Source organism: Sturnus vulgaris, chromosome 8, assembly GCF_052056855.1.
Source record: "Sturnus vulgaris isolate bStuVul1 chromosome 8, bStuVul1.hap1, whole genome shotgun sequence".
Classification (NCBI taxonomy): Eukaryota; Metazoa; Chordata; class Aves; order Passeriformes; family Sturnidae; genus Sturnus; species Sturnus vulgaris.
In genome coordinates this window covers 4461892-4478506 of record NC_142250.1, presented here as the reverse complement: position 1 = coordinate 4478506, position 16615 = coordinate 4461892, and the positions used below count along the sequence as shown (strand labels likewise).

Here is a 16615-nt window from a genome sequence, read left to right as displayed (position 1 = left end):
TAACTGAGACAAAAGGCAGAAAAATCACAGCTACTGGGACTTGAAGAGTTAATGCAAATTCCAAACTGTACCTTTGGATCCTTGTTTTTCAAAGCAAACCACAAACCCCTGCCTGCTGGGGGCTGGCTGAGACCAGGAGGGTGTATAAGCTAGATGGCAGCAGAACCTCAGTTTAAATCTCAGAGAATTAAAGATGGAATTATCAGGCTCTGACAAAAGACCAGGAAAAAATCCCACCCAGCAACTTCTTACTTTGCTCCAGTTCCCATTTCAGTGAAAAAAAGGCTGCTAGGAAAAGGAAGAACTACAGAAAAAATGTTCTGGGGAATTTAAAGATAATTTAATCTTGGCTTTCTGATCAATCTTTCCAAATTCAATAGAATTCTGTTCCAGTGATGAGGCTATTTCAGAGTTACAATTCCCTGCATCTTTTCTGCTCCGTGGGCATGTCCCACGTGCACCCAGCAACCCCAAACACTCCAAGGTCAACCCTCCCAAGGCAGGGACTGGGGAGTTTTGGGCTTTCCTAACTAATTTTTTTTTCCATGTCACTGTTGCATTCTGATGGAACAGTGCTCCTGGCAGGGTGTGGATTTTGACTCCCACTCGAATCAGCAGCCCTGGTGGAATATGGGTATCTGGGCCAAGAGACCCTGCACAGCTCTTGATTTCCTCCTGCTCATTGCTCTCAGTCCTGGCTGGGCCATAAATACCAGGAAATATTTATGGATATTATTTATCAGTGTCTGTGTGGCAGAGCTGGAAGTGTTCACCTGGAGAAGAGAAGGCTCCAGGGAGAGCTCAGAGCCCCTTCCAGAGCCTAAAGGGGCTCCAGGAGAGCTGGAGAGGGACTGGGGACAAGGGATGGAGGGACAGGACACAGGGAATGACTTCCCAGTGCCAGAGGGCAGGGATAGACGGGATATTGGGAAGGAATTCCTGTCTGGGAGGGTGGGCAGGCCCTGGCACAGGGTGCCCAGAGAAGCTGTGGCTGCCCCTGGATCCCTGGAAGTGTCCCAGGCCAGGTTGGACACTGGGACTTGGAGCAGCCTGGGATAGTGGAAGGTGTCCCTGCCTTCCACTTCCAGGGCAGGGGTGGCACTGGTTGAGCTTTGAGATCTTTCCAACCCTTCCAGCTGGAATTCTAACATTTAAAACACCCCACTTGTCCTACAAGCTCACCTGTCCCTGAGAATTGTCCAGAGCTCTCCCCCCAGGCAGGCCTCCATCAGCATGTACAGGTACTTGCTGTCCTTGAACGTCCTGTAGAGCCTGCAGGTGGCAACCAGGAAATCACAAATAAATTCATTATCAAAGCACTAAACTCGCTGGTTTGGCAGAGTCTAAAGAAGCTGAAATGCTCTTCCTCTTCCTCCCAGGAAGGAATGTGGAGGAACACCTGCCTCAAGGGATGGGCCAGACTTGGTGAACCCATCCCCGAGTTCTGAACTGTGCTTTAAAATCCATGCTCTGTGCTCAACAGGATTTTCTAATGATATTGCCTTATTTGGATTTATAGATGCGTTTAATAATATTAAATAACTACAGAGAAAAAAACCCAGAGGTTCTTCTATTTGGTTGATTTTAATGTTCAGCTGCCTTTGTACTTTCTATTCCATGTGTGGCTTTATCCATCCAGGCTTCCAGCAGGATACAGGGAAGGTTTCTTTGCAGCTGTTTGGATAATACTTTTAACAATTTCTGCAGCAGAAAGGAATGCTGAGGGTGGCTCCTGGTGCAATTCCTGCATTCCTGGCAGTTTCCAGGAGTTAAAAATTGCAGGAGTTTAAATTTCAAGAGCTGCCACCATACAACAGAAATGAAACCAGGTGGGTTTTGCAGATTCCAGCTCTTCCCTGCTAAGTCCAGTTATTATTTTGACAGATCTATGGGATGGATCAGCGGGAAAACATTGCAGGATTTGGTTCCTTTGGAAGACATCTATTTCTATAAAACCAATGGTCAGTTATAATTGAACATTAAATAATGCTAAAATTGATGGTTTTAACAAAAATCCCCACATTTATTTCTTTCTGCTTGGAAAAAATATTATTTATCTTAATACACATTTAATCTCTATTAAAGTTTACAAAAAACTTCACGAATCCAAAATGTAATTTCATGTTTTTAATTGCTTAGTAATTTAAATACTAATGAAAAATACTTTCCCTAATTAAGGCAGCCCCGCTGAAAATTTCATGGCCATTTAATCTGGCCTAAAATGCACAGATTAAAAAAAAAAAAAAAAAAAAAGCAAGTTATTATTTATCAGCTATCATGGAAGCACAAAGTTTAGACACATGAAAGGGCATTATTTCAGACTTAAGTTTAAATGACAAAATATTTGAATAACTTCTTTATTTACGTCCTTATTCCTCGAAATATTTGCACTTGTTTGTTCCCAGATCCAACCCAGAGCATTTTGTTCTGTTTGAGTTTTAGTTTACTTAAAAGTCAATTTTATTTAGTGCTACTTGGCTTCTCCTGTTCCTCTTGCCTGGTTTAATTTACTTTAATAACCAAACCCAATTATTCTTCTGAAACTTTTTAACAAACACAATGAATTAAGAAAACAACCAAGTTCTTCAGGAATTTTGTCTTTCCCATTCTAATATCCCAGACGCTGTGTCCTTGCTCCAAGATTATTTTAAACCCACCTTTTATTCATCAACTCAAAACTGAATTAATCCACTGAAATATTCAAATTTCTGCCCATTGCATCTCCCCAAAAAAATGATCCCAGCTGGTCCAATAAATGGAATAAACAAGTTTTTGAATAAACAATAGACAAGTTTTTGAATAAACAATAAACAAGTTGAATAATTTTAGGATAGAAACTATAGGAAAACTTCAAATCCCTGTAGATGGACAAGAGGAGAAGAGGGGAAAAAGCAGAAACCAAGTTTGATAAATCAAGTATTTTCTAGCAATAGCAAAAGGTTGGACTTTGTGACTTGGAAAGTCCCTTCCCAGAACAGTGTGTTTCCATGGGATAGTAAATATGATTCAGGGATGTTTATTGTTGCAAAAGGTGGGAAATACTGCAGGATATGGAAGGGGAAGATGTACAGGTAAAACATCCTTGTTCTGCTTCCCTGCTGAAGGGTGAAGAGTGGGAATGAAGAAGGATTTCATTTATCAGCCATGAGAATCAGTGGCTCCATTAAGAAATGTTTGGAGGCTCAGGTTTTATTTAGGAGTGGGTATTTCTGGGAGTGGTGACTTGGCTGGCCCTGAACTTCCCCTCTCATCCCAAAACAGCTCAGCCTTCCAAAAATCCAGAGGCTGCAATAGCCCACAGAGAATATTTGGCTCCGGCCTGGGTAACAAGGAATGTTTATGGATCCAACAGCACATCCTGAAGGGAATGGCAGCCAGGCAGTGTCGGGCTCCAGTTGTCACCCATGAATCACAGGAGGAGGCATGGGCTCCAGAGGAATCCTAGGGATGAGCCTGGGAAGGAAACACCCCTGAGTGCCCCAGCCTGGCCACGTGCTTCCCTTTGGATTCATCCCAGGGGTTTGGTTTCACCCTGGGTTTGTCTCCATCTCCTGAGCAATTTCTGGGAGGAGGGCTGGTCTCCTAAGGCAAAAACGTTTTCCAGGCATCTCTGAGGGTGGGAGGAGGCAGCCTTGGCTTGGATGCCCTTCAAGATGGCTCCAGGGATCCTCAGCATCCACTGCTCCATCCTGACCTACAGCATTGAAAGAACCCCCCCTTCTGTCCCCACAGTCCTTGAAAAGCCAGGGAATGTTGTTATTAGGGTGGAAAGAACAAAAAATGCCTGGCGCCCCTTTTATTCCCTGGAGATGTGCTTAGGTTTGGGGCAGGGAGATGGTTTCAATGTGTTTGCCCATGAAGAGTCCAGGGATTCCGAATTCAAGTTGTCAAATATTCCGTAAAGAGAAATGCTGGACACAACTGGTCATTGTCATGGCACTGTGTCATTTCAAAGGATGAAGCCCTGCCTTCCAGCTTCCCTTAGTGAGAAGGAAAACTCAGAAATTAAGAAGGAAAGGAAAAATTAACCTTGAGCAAGGGCAAAGCCAAGCCATGATAAATACATATATATATATATTTATGTATGTATCTATGTATGTATAAATTCTAGATGGTGAGTTCAGTGCCTAAAGGGACTCCAAGAAAGCTGGAGAAGAACTCGGGTCAGGGGACACAGGGAATGGCTTCCCAGTGCCAGAGGGCAGGGATACATGGGATATTGGGAAGGAATTGTTCCCTGGGAGGGTGGGCAGGCCCTGGCACAGGGTGCCCAGAGAAGCTGTGGCTGCCCCTGGATCCCTGGAAGTGTCCAATGCCAGGTTGGACACTGGGGCTTGGAGCAGCCTGGGATAGTGGAAGGTGTCCCTGTCCATGGCAGGGGTGGCATTGGATGGAATTTAAGGTCCCTTCAAACCCAAAGCATCCTGGGATTCCACATGGATTGTCTGGCAGCACCAGCGAGCTCTGCCCAGCACGTTCCTCCTGCCCCACATCTCCATTGCCTTGCAGGAGTGGAGCTGAAGGTTTTCCCTGTGGGGATCCCCGGCATGCCGCGGGCCCGGGGCAGAGGGCGGTACCTGACGATGAAGTCGGAGTGGGCGCTCTGCATGATCTGCTTCTCGGAGCGGATGTGCTCCTGCTGCCGCGTGTCCACGATGTGCCGCTTCTTCAGGATCTTCATGGCGAACGTCTTGGCCTCCTCGCTCTTCAGCTGCACCTGGGCACGGCACGACAGGCCCGGCTTACACACAGGGCACGGCCCGCCTGCAATCCCGCCTCCCTGCCAGCAATCCCGCCTGCCTGCCTTCCAGGAATTCCTCCCCCCTCTCCAGTCATCCACGATCCAGGTCTCTAACTACTTGGCTTACTGCTAAAAATGTCATTTCCTAACACCGTGATTTTTAGGGAAAAGCCAAATGTGTGTGTTGTTCTCGGGTCAGGAGATGTTGCCAGTTAACATCCAGCTTCCCCAAACGCCTTTCCTCCAGCTCACCCCACCTGTGCTGGCTCTGGCTGGGAATTGCAGAGCCAGGATGCCTGCCGTGGATGAGCAGACCTGGCTTCCCAGCAGCACTGCCTGCTCACAGCTTTGCTTTTCATCTTAAGCCTCTGCCCCCTATTTTTAGCCTGGTTCCCAAGCTGAGGCTGACAGGAGTTGTTTGCTTGCTCTCGGGGTAACCCTGGCAACTTCTGAACCCTGAGCCACCCCAAGGGACAGGTCCCTATCCCAAAGCCAGCTGGAAGGCAGCCACCTTTCCCATCCTGGCCACCCCTCTCAAAGGAACCCCTTTGTTGACCTCCCAGGCCTCCAAGTCTGCTAAATTCCCCCGGCAGCTGCTCACAACAATATTTCAGTGAGGTGCTTTCCCTCTATCGGGCATGAGGTGCCATGTGGCAACTTCTGTTTTGGTGTCCTTGTAGGAATTTGGCTTCTGCCAGAGGGAAGCAGCTTGGCAGTCACTGAGCCACTCAGAAACCCAGCCTGTCTTTACTATCAGGAGGCAACACTCATGCAATCAGAATTTATTTAATGTCAGATCTGGTTTTGTGTTGCTTTGCTGACAGCAATGTGGGTGGATATGAGACATGGCACCTTTGTAGAACCACGGAATGTGCTGAGTTGGAAGAGCCCCTCAAGGATGATTCAGTCCAACTCCTGTCTCTGCACAGACACCTCAATAATCCCACCATGTTCCTGAGAGTGTTATCCAAACTTCTCCCCAGGCATTTCCAAGACATCACACACTAAACTTGAACAGTTTCTTGTCCACCTGCTTTGTTCTGTCGTGATTCAGGGATCAGGGAAACACCAGGAGGGATGGTATCCCCATGGAAACTCCAGGAGGGATGGTATCCCCAGCATTCCCAGCAATCAAACTGGGAGCCTCAAGTCCAAAGGGACACGCAGACCTTAAGGAAATCAATGCCAACACCTTGGTCTTCAGCTGGCAGAGAGGTTTCCAATACCACCACCACAAATGATTTAAAGTCTAACAAATGAGAGTCCATAACATCTGTGATCAAAGTTTTCATCATTAAACTATTGCAAAATAAATTTTATATAAATATAACTAAATAACTAAATAAGTAAATATATATATATATATATATATATATATATATATATATATATATGTATATATATGCCGGATTTGTGGTTTCTCATTTCCACAGCCCCAAGAATTTCCAAGCCCACATAAAACTTTTGTTTTTCCAAAGCCCCTGCTGTCCTGTTTTTCACACTGAGATTCACCCTCCTAATTATTATCTTTGCTGGAAATCTGTGTTTGCCATTTTATTTTCAGAGAAACACATCACAAAGACCAAAACAATGCCCAAAGAGTAAAGCAGAACATTTTTCCCCATCCCTGCTGCCCCATTATTCCTTATCCTGGTTTGACCACAGCTCAAAGCACAAAGAAATTCTGCATTTTTTGCTATCTAAAAGTGATTAAAGCACTTTTGGTTTAGGGTTAGGGTGTGATTTCTATTTATTTTTCCAAAGTCCCATTTTGAATAAATGGCTTCAGTTAAACTGTTTGGATGAAATATTGGATATTACCCCATCTGAATCCAGCCAGGGGAGAAGGGAGGTGGCACACAGGGATCAAAGACCTGATGAAAATCAAGGTGAAATCTGGGCTGAGCAAAATTTACCAAAACTTAAAAACAAGAAATAATTAAAATTTGGGAGGACTAAGGATAAACTTGTGGAGAACTCATCCCTCTTTCTTTCGGTGGGAATCCAGATTTCTTGGCTTCCCACTGAACCAGTCCATGCAGTGATGGACAAGCACTGCCACTGTGCTCTCAAATTATTTCACACCAAAGTCTTTGCAAATCCCCATCAGATTCTCCAGATCAGATCTGTTCTCTTCCAGCCTGTATTTTTTAATGCTAAGTTGTCTACACACAAAAATAATCAACAAAGCAGCTCCAAGCAGCAAAATCGAGCATTTCTTGGTTGATTTGGGCATCAAACAATTAAAAAAAAATATTTACCACTCTAAATTAATTTGAAAATCCTGTTTTCTTAATGTTAATCTGTACCAGGCATCAGTGTGAAAATAAACCAAACAGCCTGGTGAAGACTCAGGAGAATAAATTCCAATATCACAGAACAAAGGGTGCTGGGAATAAATCCCAGTATGTCCCCTTATTTTAAAAAATGGATTTTGACCACCTAATTTTTGGGTCTCTCATGAAAAAGGCTATTTTAAAAAATGTTATTACTATTTTGTCAGGGATGGAGAGCCTGGGGAAGTCGCTTGCTTTTCTACACTTTCAAGTAAGTCCAGGTAAGGAAATTTCCAGGAGGAAGAAGGCAGGGAGTTTATTTGATGTTTGAGGATGTCCTCACTGCTGCAAATATTAAATACAGGAAAAAGCAGCTGCAATTATTATTATTATCTTAAATATATTAATATATTAAATTATTGTTTTATGAAGTATAGAACAGGCAACTGCAATTAGCTCAGACAAGGCTTGGACCTGATGCCACCAGAGAATTCAGATCCATTTTCCATTCCCAGTCCTTTGGAAGGCAGAGGATTTGTGGCAATTTGAAACCACAGAGGGATTAATTTGCATTAAAAGTGCTGATGCACCAGAGCTGTCCAGGTACAGAATCCAAGGTTGGTTTTTTTTTATCACCTGGAAAATAAGCCCTGGAAGCTTTTCCTTCTTTTGCAGCCTGCCTGAGCCCTCTCCTTGGTCTGCTTTCTGCCAGATGAGGGGACTTTGAGGATTATTTTATGATATAAAGGTGGGAAACACCAGGTCACTTCTATTACTCTTACCAATAATAATTTATAGTATAAATCTTATGTTAATTAATACAAAAATACCCCCAGGTGAGAAACACCAGGTCACTTCTATTATTCTTACTAGTAATAGTTTTTTTTATTAATCTTATGCTAATTAATATAAAAATATCCCCATGTCCATTCTCATTCCAAAAGTTGAAAAAAAAAATAGGAGTCACCTGGATTTTTTCATTTTAAAAACACCAAACAGGATTAATCCTGAGAAGATGAGAAGGGGCTGCTAAGGATACCCTGAAGGAAGTCCTTCAATCTTCATGGGAAAACCAGCACAGAGAGCCACAGGAACCACAAGGACTTTGGGTTTGAGCTCAGAAAGTGGAAGAAAAATTGAATAAAAATGTTTTTCTTTTGCTTGGGGATATAAAATGTACATAAAATATATGTTGCATAGATACGTGCACAGCTAATAGAAATATGGAATATATACAGGTATAAATACAGTGGAAGGTGTCCCTGCCCATGGCAGGGGGTGGAATGGGATGAGCTTTAAGGGCCCTTCCAACCCAAACCACTCTGGAATTCTATGGGCAAAGAAAGGCAAGGAAAAAGGAGACATGCAGCCCCTCTGGCTTTTCCATGTTTCATAGGATCACAGCTGGCCCCTCCTGTTGGAACCACTCCAAAATCCTTCCTTTTCTTTATGGTTTTAAACTTCTGCAGTTTCCAGGACACACAGAGCACTCCAGGCCTGATTCTTGTCTGGTTTTTAACACTTATACAGAAATAAATATTGTTTTACACCTTGGTGCTTTCTCAGGCTGGTTGGGAAAAGGGGTATTGATGAGATGAAATCCAGAGCTCAATGGAAAAAGGGAAAAAAGAGCTCTGTGTTTCTTATCCTTCCTCCTTCCCTTCTTGTATTCCCTATAAATCATCCCTATGCGTGTTATATCCAGTCTGCAACTCCAGCAATTCCCATGCTGATCCAATCCCAGCTGACCTCGGGAAAGTGAAAACTTTTATAAATATTTACCAGGATGCAGAACAAGCCCCCAGAGAAGGATTTATTTCCCTGACTGAACATTGCAGGATATTTCCAAGGGATGGAGGGACAGGACACAGGGAATGGCTTCCCACTGCCAGAGGGCAGGGTCAGATGGGATATTGGGAAGGAATTGTTCCCTGGGAGGGTGGGCAGGCCCTGGCACAGGGTGCCCAGAGAAGCTGTGGCTGTTCTTGGATCCCTGGAAGTGTCCAAGGTGTGGAAGGTGTCCCTGTCCATGGCAGGGGTGGCATTGGATGGGCTTTGAGGAGTCCACTCACCACAGTTTCCCACTGTGTCCCTCCAAACCTCCACAACAACAAAGATGTTTTTCCAAGGGAATTTTGCTTCCTATGGAATTCTTCCAATAGACAGGAGCCAGAAATCTATGCTCTGCTGAAATGTGGCTATTTCCCAATCACATTAAATAAGAACTGACTCAAGAGCAGTGCTTTGGGAGCTGAATTCCAAGTGCTCTTGCTTGCTGGGCATTCCCAAGGTCCTGCATTTTCCCTGTTTCCCAACTCGATCTGGTGGAATCAACAAAAATAGCAGCAGCTGTTGCTGAGAGCAGCGTTTGCAAGCTGAGCTCTTCTGATCCTGACAGCTGAACTGCTGCACACACAGAGCAGTGACTGCTCCTGTCCCAGCAAACGGAGACAGCCTGCTTTTCCTACTGACAGGATTCCTCTTCTCCCAGCATGGAAGAGAATTCCCCATAATTGGCCAGAGGGGTGGTCAGGCTCTGCTCCCAGGGAAAAGGGACAGGACAAGGGGAAACGGCCTCAAGCTGTGCCAGGGGAGGCTCAGGTTGGACAGCAGGAGGAATTTCTCCATGGAAAGGGTGCTCAGGCCTTGTGAGGGGCTGCCCAGGGAGGTTTGGAGTGCCCATCCCTGGAGGTGTCCAAGGAAGGGCTGGAGGTGGCACTCAATGCTCTGGGCTGGGGACAAGGTGGGCATCGGGCACAGCTTGGGCTCCATGGGCTGGGAGGGCTTTTCCAGCCCAAATGATCCATAAGGATTTTTAGGGGACTTTCCACATCTCCCTAAGGCCAGGTTCAGCCTCTCTCCTGACCTAAGTTTAGAGAGAAATTATCATCTCCATATCCAAATTCGATTCCCACTCCCTACCTCAAGCCCAACATTAATTTAAGGTTGGCTACAGAGCACACTGTGCTGGGTTAGGCTGGAAAATTATTCAAGACTTAAATAAACCCCACCTAAGACATGGCACAGGGTGGTCGTGGCTGCTCCCAGATCCCTGCAAGTGTCCAAGGCCAGGCTGGACAGGGCTTGGAGCAGCCTGGGACAGTGGAAGGTGTCCTGCCCATGGCAGGGGGTGAAATTTTGAAGCTTTAAGGTCCCTTCTGACCCAAACCATCCTAGGATTCTGGGATTTCAGGAGAAGAAAAGGGAAAGAAAAATAATGGAGAAAAAAATGAAGTCTACAAGATACATTGTAGTCTGAATTTCAAAGGATGAATCCTTCAAAATTAATTCCAAGTGGGCTGCAGGGCTAAAACTGTCCATCACAGTGACTTTACTTTTTTTATTAATCCAGATTCCACTGATTGGGAAAGCACTAAATTTCCTATCCCAATTGGAGCACTATGGGACTCTATAGGAAAATAATTTGCAAAATTATACACTAGGAAGGTACTAAAAAAAGCAAATGTAACAATTTTTAATCAAATAATCAACTGTGCTAAATCCCTTTAACTCCACATCCTGATCCCTGCACTGAAAACTGATTTTTGTTGCTTGACAACAAACACAACCAAGGCTTTTATGAGCAAAGGGCAAATATTGGGCAAATATATTAAAATATATTAAAATTTCTGTCTTCTTATAAAGCCCAGAGGTAAAAATGATTTTGCAGAAATGTCTGGAAGCAAAAGGCTAAAAAGAATTGAGGAATGTAACGGGTTTCATGCATAAAATCATTCCAAGGAAAAGTAAATAGAGGAAGAAGGATTCTAAGGCTAAGATATATGGGAAATGGAAAAACTCACTGCTGTGGGGTCTTGGAAATATCAAATGGAGCTAAATTCCAACAATCCCATACATGATCCTGCTCTGCTTCCCACTTTGGGTTTGTCTGAAATATAAAACCTATTTTATGTTTTATTCCTGCCTCCAGCTGGAGCTGAAATCTCTGGCTCAGCTCATATCCTGATCCAGCCTCTGCCTAGATTTGATGGGCTCCCAACACGTCCCATCTTTCCAAACTTGGCCAAGACCCTTCCATGAATAGACAAGCCCTAGGATGTGTTTCCATCTACAAAGGGTGTGTTTAGTTTCAACAGGAATTCAAAATCCGGGGAAAATTAAAACATGGCCCTGTAGTGATCCAGCCCCAGGTGACTGTGTGATAAAAGCAAACATCCTGCACATGTTGGAGAAGGGATGAAAAAAAAGGGGTCAAATCATCTCCAGGATTTTGCTGAGCTCAGAAAGAGTGACATTGTCAGATGAGTTTGGGGCTTCCTTGGGTACCTGATCCCCAATCCCTCACTGAAATCCCCAAATCTTCCCCCCTTCATAGCAACCAAAAGATCCATTGCTGCAAAAGCCAAAAAATTGACAGAATCCCAGAATCCCTGAGACTGGAAAAGCCCTCCCAGCCCATGGAGTCCAAGCTGTGCCCCATGCCCACCTTGTCCCCAGCCCAGAGCACTGAGTGCCACATCCAGCCCTTCCTTGGACACCTCCAGGGATGGGCACTCCAAACCTCCCTGGGCAGCCCCTGACAAGGCCTGAGCACCCTTTCCATGGAGAAATTCCTCCTGCTGTCCAACCTGAGTCTCCCCTGGCACAGCTCAAGGCAATTCCTGACAATTAGACCCAAAAATTAGGAGATTTCCAAGAGAAAAATGATCTTTCTAATAAAAAACTTTGCAATAGCTAGGAAAAGCAGCTTGCTTGGGAATTGGAAATTGGACACAGTTGGAAATTTCCACCAATAAATATCTGGATTCTGCATCTGTCAGGCTATCAGTAGACAATTGTAGCGGGTTTTTCCTCATTATCTAATTAATTCACTAATGGCTTTGTTTACAACATAGGCTGGAGGCTGGAAGAGACTTCATTGCACTTCAGAAGCCTGGGCCAGATTTCTCTTAAAATGCAAATAAAGCTGAAAAATTACATTGTGTCCACTTTGTACAGAGCCTGTAAAATATGGCTGGAACATTTTATGTGCATGTTTTAATTTATGTCTTTAGAAATCTCCATATTGCAAAGGAATTTTGCTTTTTGGGGCCATCACGAAGACAGAAAGAGTGCAGAAGGCAAGGACGTGATTTTTAGTCTCTCTGTGCTCAGCCATCACCTACAGGAACTGATTCCATTGAAAAATTACTCCCATCCCAGATATTCAGCTACTCCAATGTATTTATTTCAGAGCTGTCAAAAATAATCTTGATTTAAACCCAGAAGAACTAACCTGGGGCAGATGGTCAGGAGCACAGGACTTGAGTGAAAAGGAAATTAAAGAACAAAGCCAAGAACAATAAAGGTCAGCAGAGATGATTTCTGAGGGCTGGGGACACCTGCTCTGCATCCCTGACACATGAGGTGGCATTCCCTACCCCAGTGACACTTGAAATTCCGATTTTCCTAATGTTAATCCTGGATCCCACCCCAGAAGACGCTCTGCTGACATAAAGCGGGGAGGCTGAGCTGTAAAAACGAGTGGATGCATCCCAAAAAGTCCGCTCCTGCCATTTGCTGTGCTTTCTCCAACCCTGGATGGTTTATCCCTCAAGAAAAACCTAGATAAAAGTTGATTACATAACCCAGTTTGGGATGAAGAGGAGCATCCATAAGGATGTTGGAAGAGGCACCAGGGAGCAACACTCATTCCAATGGTTTGGAAGTTTTTCCTGAGATACAGAAAACAAAACTGCCTGGAAAAGCAAGACAAAAGGGTATTTCCATGTGTAATATCCATGGAATTGAAAATAATTTCTATTTTAGGCTGTCTGACCTAAAAGCCATATCCTCGTGCATGGATGCATGGAAAGGGCAACCTCTCCAAGGCACCAACATTCCCAGAGGTGTCTGGAAAATCACATCCAATGGGAATTTTATTCCTTCTTGGCCAATCCCAGCCCCAGAATTCCAGTTTCCCCCTAGCCACCACCATTTGCCCTCTCCAGTGGTGACATTCTGAGTCTTCGTGCCCAAAGCTATAAAATTCCTTTTCCTTGCCATGTCCTTCACTTTTTTGATCCATTTTACTCCTGGAAAGCACAAAAACTGTGAATGTTTTCCAGGAACATTCCTGCACTTCCATATTCAGGCAATAAAAGAGCCAATTCCTCCAATGTATTTTACATTTTTACACAAAGTAATAAACCATATTTTTAATGGAGGAGGTGGAAGCATGAGGCAGCAATTCCAGGCTCAGTTTGGACAAAAGGAATGACTAAATTTTCGTCTGTGGTAAAGAAAAACAACAAAATCTGGTGTGTTGAGCTGTACTTTTAAATATGTTTCATCTGTGTGCAGTTCAGTGTCAGTTAAGAGCTGCAAAAAATGAGCTTATCCAGCTCAGGAGAGGGACACCCACCCCTGAAGAAACCCTCTGGGAATGTCTTTTCCCACCCCAGGTGGCTCCAGGGCTTCTTGGAGGCTTCTGAGGTGTGAACATCCACTCAGAATCGAATATTTCTACTTGAGCTGACACCTTGAAGGGATAGAGCACCTTCTGCTCTTCCTCTAGCCTGGGCCAGGGTCACACATCACCAGGGTGGGTTTTTGTCACCTTAAAGCTGCCACAGGCAGAGGCCTGGCCATGGTCCCACTGGCAGCCCCTCATGGAGGCAAACCCGTGCACTTCCTCAGGAACACCATGAGGTTGGCAAAACCCCTTAAAAATGGGCCCCAAACCTTCACAAGACTGAAACCACACCCCAAACTGGTGGGTCCCTCACTACAGGGTGGAGGAGCCAGATGTTAATTTAGGAGGCAAATCCCTGGTGTCAGGGGAGGATGGAGGGACTTCAAAAGAAAGATTGAGCACAACCTCCTGCTCTAAAGCATCCTCAGCAGGTGACTCCTTCAAAATACTCATAAATTAAATATTCATAAACAAAATAATCACACATTAAACCCCAAACCCCAGGAAGGGACCAGTGTTCCCACAGATGCTCTCTCCTCCACATCCATCCAGGAAAAGTCAGGAATAAACCACAGGGAAGAACAAGTTGAGCTTTGCTCAGCGAATTTACTCTTCACATCACAAATAACCACCAGAAACGCCTCGTTCTGCCCATTTCCCAATTCCCAGCCACCTTCAGCTCCTACAGGGTTACAGGGTGGAGGCTTCCCTGAGGTTTTGTGGTGGTAACAGTAACTCTGTTCCCCTTCTGCCCGGGCTTGCAGGAGTTCCTGACATACTGCACCAGTGTCCAGTGTCCGGAGCTCCTCCGTGGTGTAACCCTACTCCCTCTTCCTACTCCCAGGGTTTGTGTTGCCTTGGTGCTACAAACAGGTTGCCTCTTGCTCAGGGTCTGCTTTAAAGGAGAGCTCCAAAGACAAGCAGAGCAAAAAGCAGGATCGGATTTTGTCTTTCCTCTACAATTCTGCACAAAAACAGGCCCTCTCTGGGATGTATTGTCAAGTGCAACCACTCTAGACCTGAATAAAAAATGTGTAGGAGAGGCCCTCCACTGTTACTCTGGATCTGGTTAAATAAGATTTTAGGTTGCTCTTCCAACCCCAGCCCTCACCCAATTCTCCAGGTTGTTTTTAAAAGGTCATAAATCAATGTCATAAAGCACTTAAGAAAAGAGATGTGTGCTCCTCTCTCAGCCTAGGACATAAATCCTTCTTGGCTACTGCAAAGCATTTATCATTACATTTTTTATGTCTAAGGAAACTCAAGTCAACTTTCTTCACTATATAATCCCAGCAGATCATTTTTCTCAGGGTTATTGGGGTGTAATAACAAAGGAAACAAAGCCTTTAACACAGCAGTTGTTTTAGGACGTCACACAAAGAAGAGGTCACCTACCAGCTCCACTCTCCCGAAGCCTCCGACTCCCAGGGTGTCGATGATGTTGAAATCCGACAGTTTCAGGTTGGCAAAGAAGGCAGCTTCGGCTTCGTATCTGGAGGTTTTGAGGCGAAAAAATGGAAATTTCTTAGATGTGCAAACCTGAGCAGTGCGCGTCACCGCCCCCGAGCTGTGGGAGCCTGGGCCAGCCTTTACCTGCTGCACTTCCATCTCAGCTCTCAAAATTGGCTTTTAGCTCAGCATTCTGCTGCTCCCAGTCCCAGCATGGCTCTGGAGGGTACGGTTTTCCAAGGGGGAATAGAAAACATCCCTACTGAAGGTGCAGAGCCAATGTCTGGCACAGCAATCCAGCTCCCAAGGCTGGGCACTTTCTATCCATCTTCTCCTGGATGGGGTTTGTTTTTAAATATTTTGGTGTCTTTAAGGATTTTTGGAAGATAAAAGTCTCTCCTAGGAGTTTCTCATGTCCACAGGCTGGCAGCAGTTTCTATAAATGTTTATTGGAAGTGGCAGGATCACTAAAGGTCCCTGGAGAGAAATCTCAGCCAGGTTTTATGAAATCAGATCTGATAAGCTGCAAATGCCTGAAATGAATTACTTCAGTCACAGATCAACATTCCTATAAGGATATCTTCACTTGTTCTCCTCCTGTAAACCCACTCAGAGCAGCCATCCCAAGCCAGGAGGTCCCAAAATCCTGATGCTCTCTCACGTTTATCTCACGGCCAACTGCCCCACAACACCAAGCCCCTGAGTAAGGAACACACAACTCCAACCCATGCAAGCCTCTCAGAATCAGCTCCCCATGCCTATCCATGACCATAATTCTTCCAAAATAGCTCCTTGATAAAGTTTAGGGTATTTTTAGAAAGGCTTGGAGGGGAAATAGATGGGCAGGATCCACCCCCTCCATAAAATGTGACATTCAGCTGCTGGAGAGTCCCTGCGCGTGTCCGACCTTTGACTGCGGGTGACTTTAAGGGAAAAGAGTTGGCTGGCTGATGGAAGGAGGCCTGGAGGGTACAGGGCTTCATTTTAGCTGGAATAGCTTGCAATTAACAGTAACACATAATCACTGGAGGCAGGGTAACAGCAGTGGGAAGTTGAGCCACCATCCCACTCCCGTAGCCACCTGGCCAGCTTTGGGACATTCCCACCCTGATTATTTCATTAACAGCATGAACTGATTTACTGACAGATTCACTTCAAACCACCTCCTCTGCTCTATTTAAAACCTCAATGCCAATGGGGGACAGAGAGCAAAACTCCATAATTTTCCAAGTGAAAAGGGAAACCTACAAATAGGAGTCCAACAATGTGAAAGGTCACATCATGAAGCCTCAAATCTGAGGCAACAAAGCACAATTCTCTCCCAGGGGGTGCTGTCAACAAATGACTTCAGCTCTGCTTTATTTTTCATGCTGTCACCAGATCCTGTTGGTGACCTTGCTCCTGATGCATCCAACTTTGGAAGCCAATCAGCACGGAGCCCACTGTGAACTTGGGATAACCTTGTGTGCCACAGCTGCTCATTGATCCCTGTGTGCTCATCACGAGGTGAATGCTGAGCTAGCACTAAAAAAGGATTTAAATGTCCCCTTTCAAAGCACAGCAGAGCCATCAGTTCAGGGGTGACAGAGCAGTGAGCACCTCTCGTTTCCACGATGAACGTATGGAGCAGTTAAATACCTTTAATGATTTCTAATTGCCAGGAAGATTAAATCTCAGCATGGAAAATTCCCTGCCAACACACAAACAGACATAAAATTTAAGAGCCAGGGTCAC

General features: G+C 44.9%; 1 protein-coding gene across 2 annotated transcripts in view; it reads right to left on the bottom strand.

Moving 5' to 3' along the window:
• The window catches only part of PRKG1 (protein kinase cGMP-dependent 1), a 361647-nt gene that overhangs the window by 10922 nt on the left and 334110 nt on the right, over positions 1-16615 (bottom strand). For both annotated transcript variants that reach the window (XM_014882250.2, XM_014882251.2), the window contains exons 10-12: positions 14828-14924; positions 4578-4717; positions 1183-1272 (exon numbers count right to left, since the gene is read on the bottom strand). In XM_014882250.2, coding sequence (XP_014737736.1) covers positions 1183-1272; positions 4578-4717; positions 14828-14924 — 327 coding nt within the window. The remainder of the gene's footprint in view (positions 1-1182; positions 1273-4577; positions 4718-14827; positions 14925-16615) is intronic.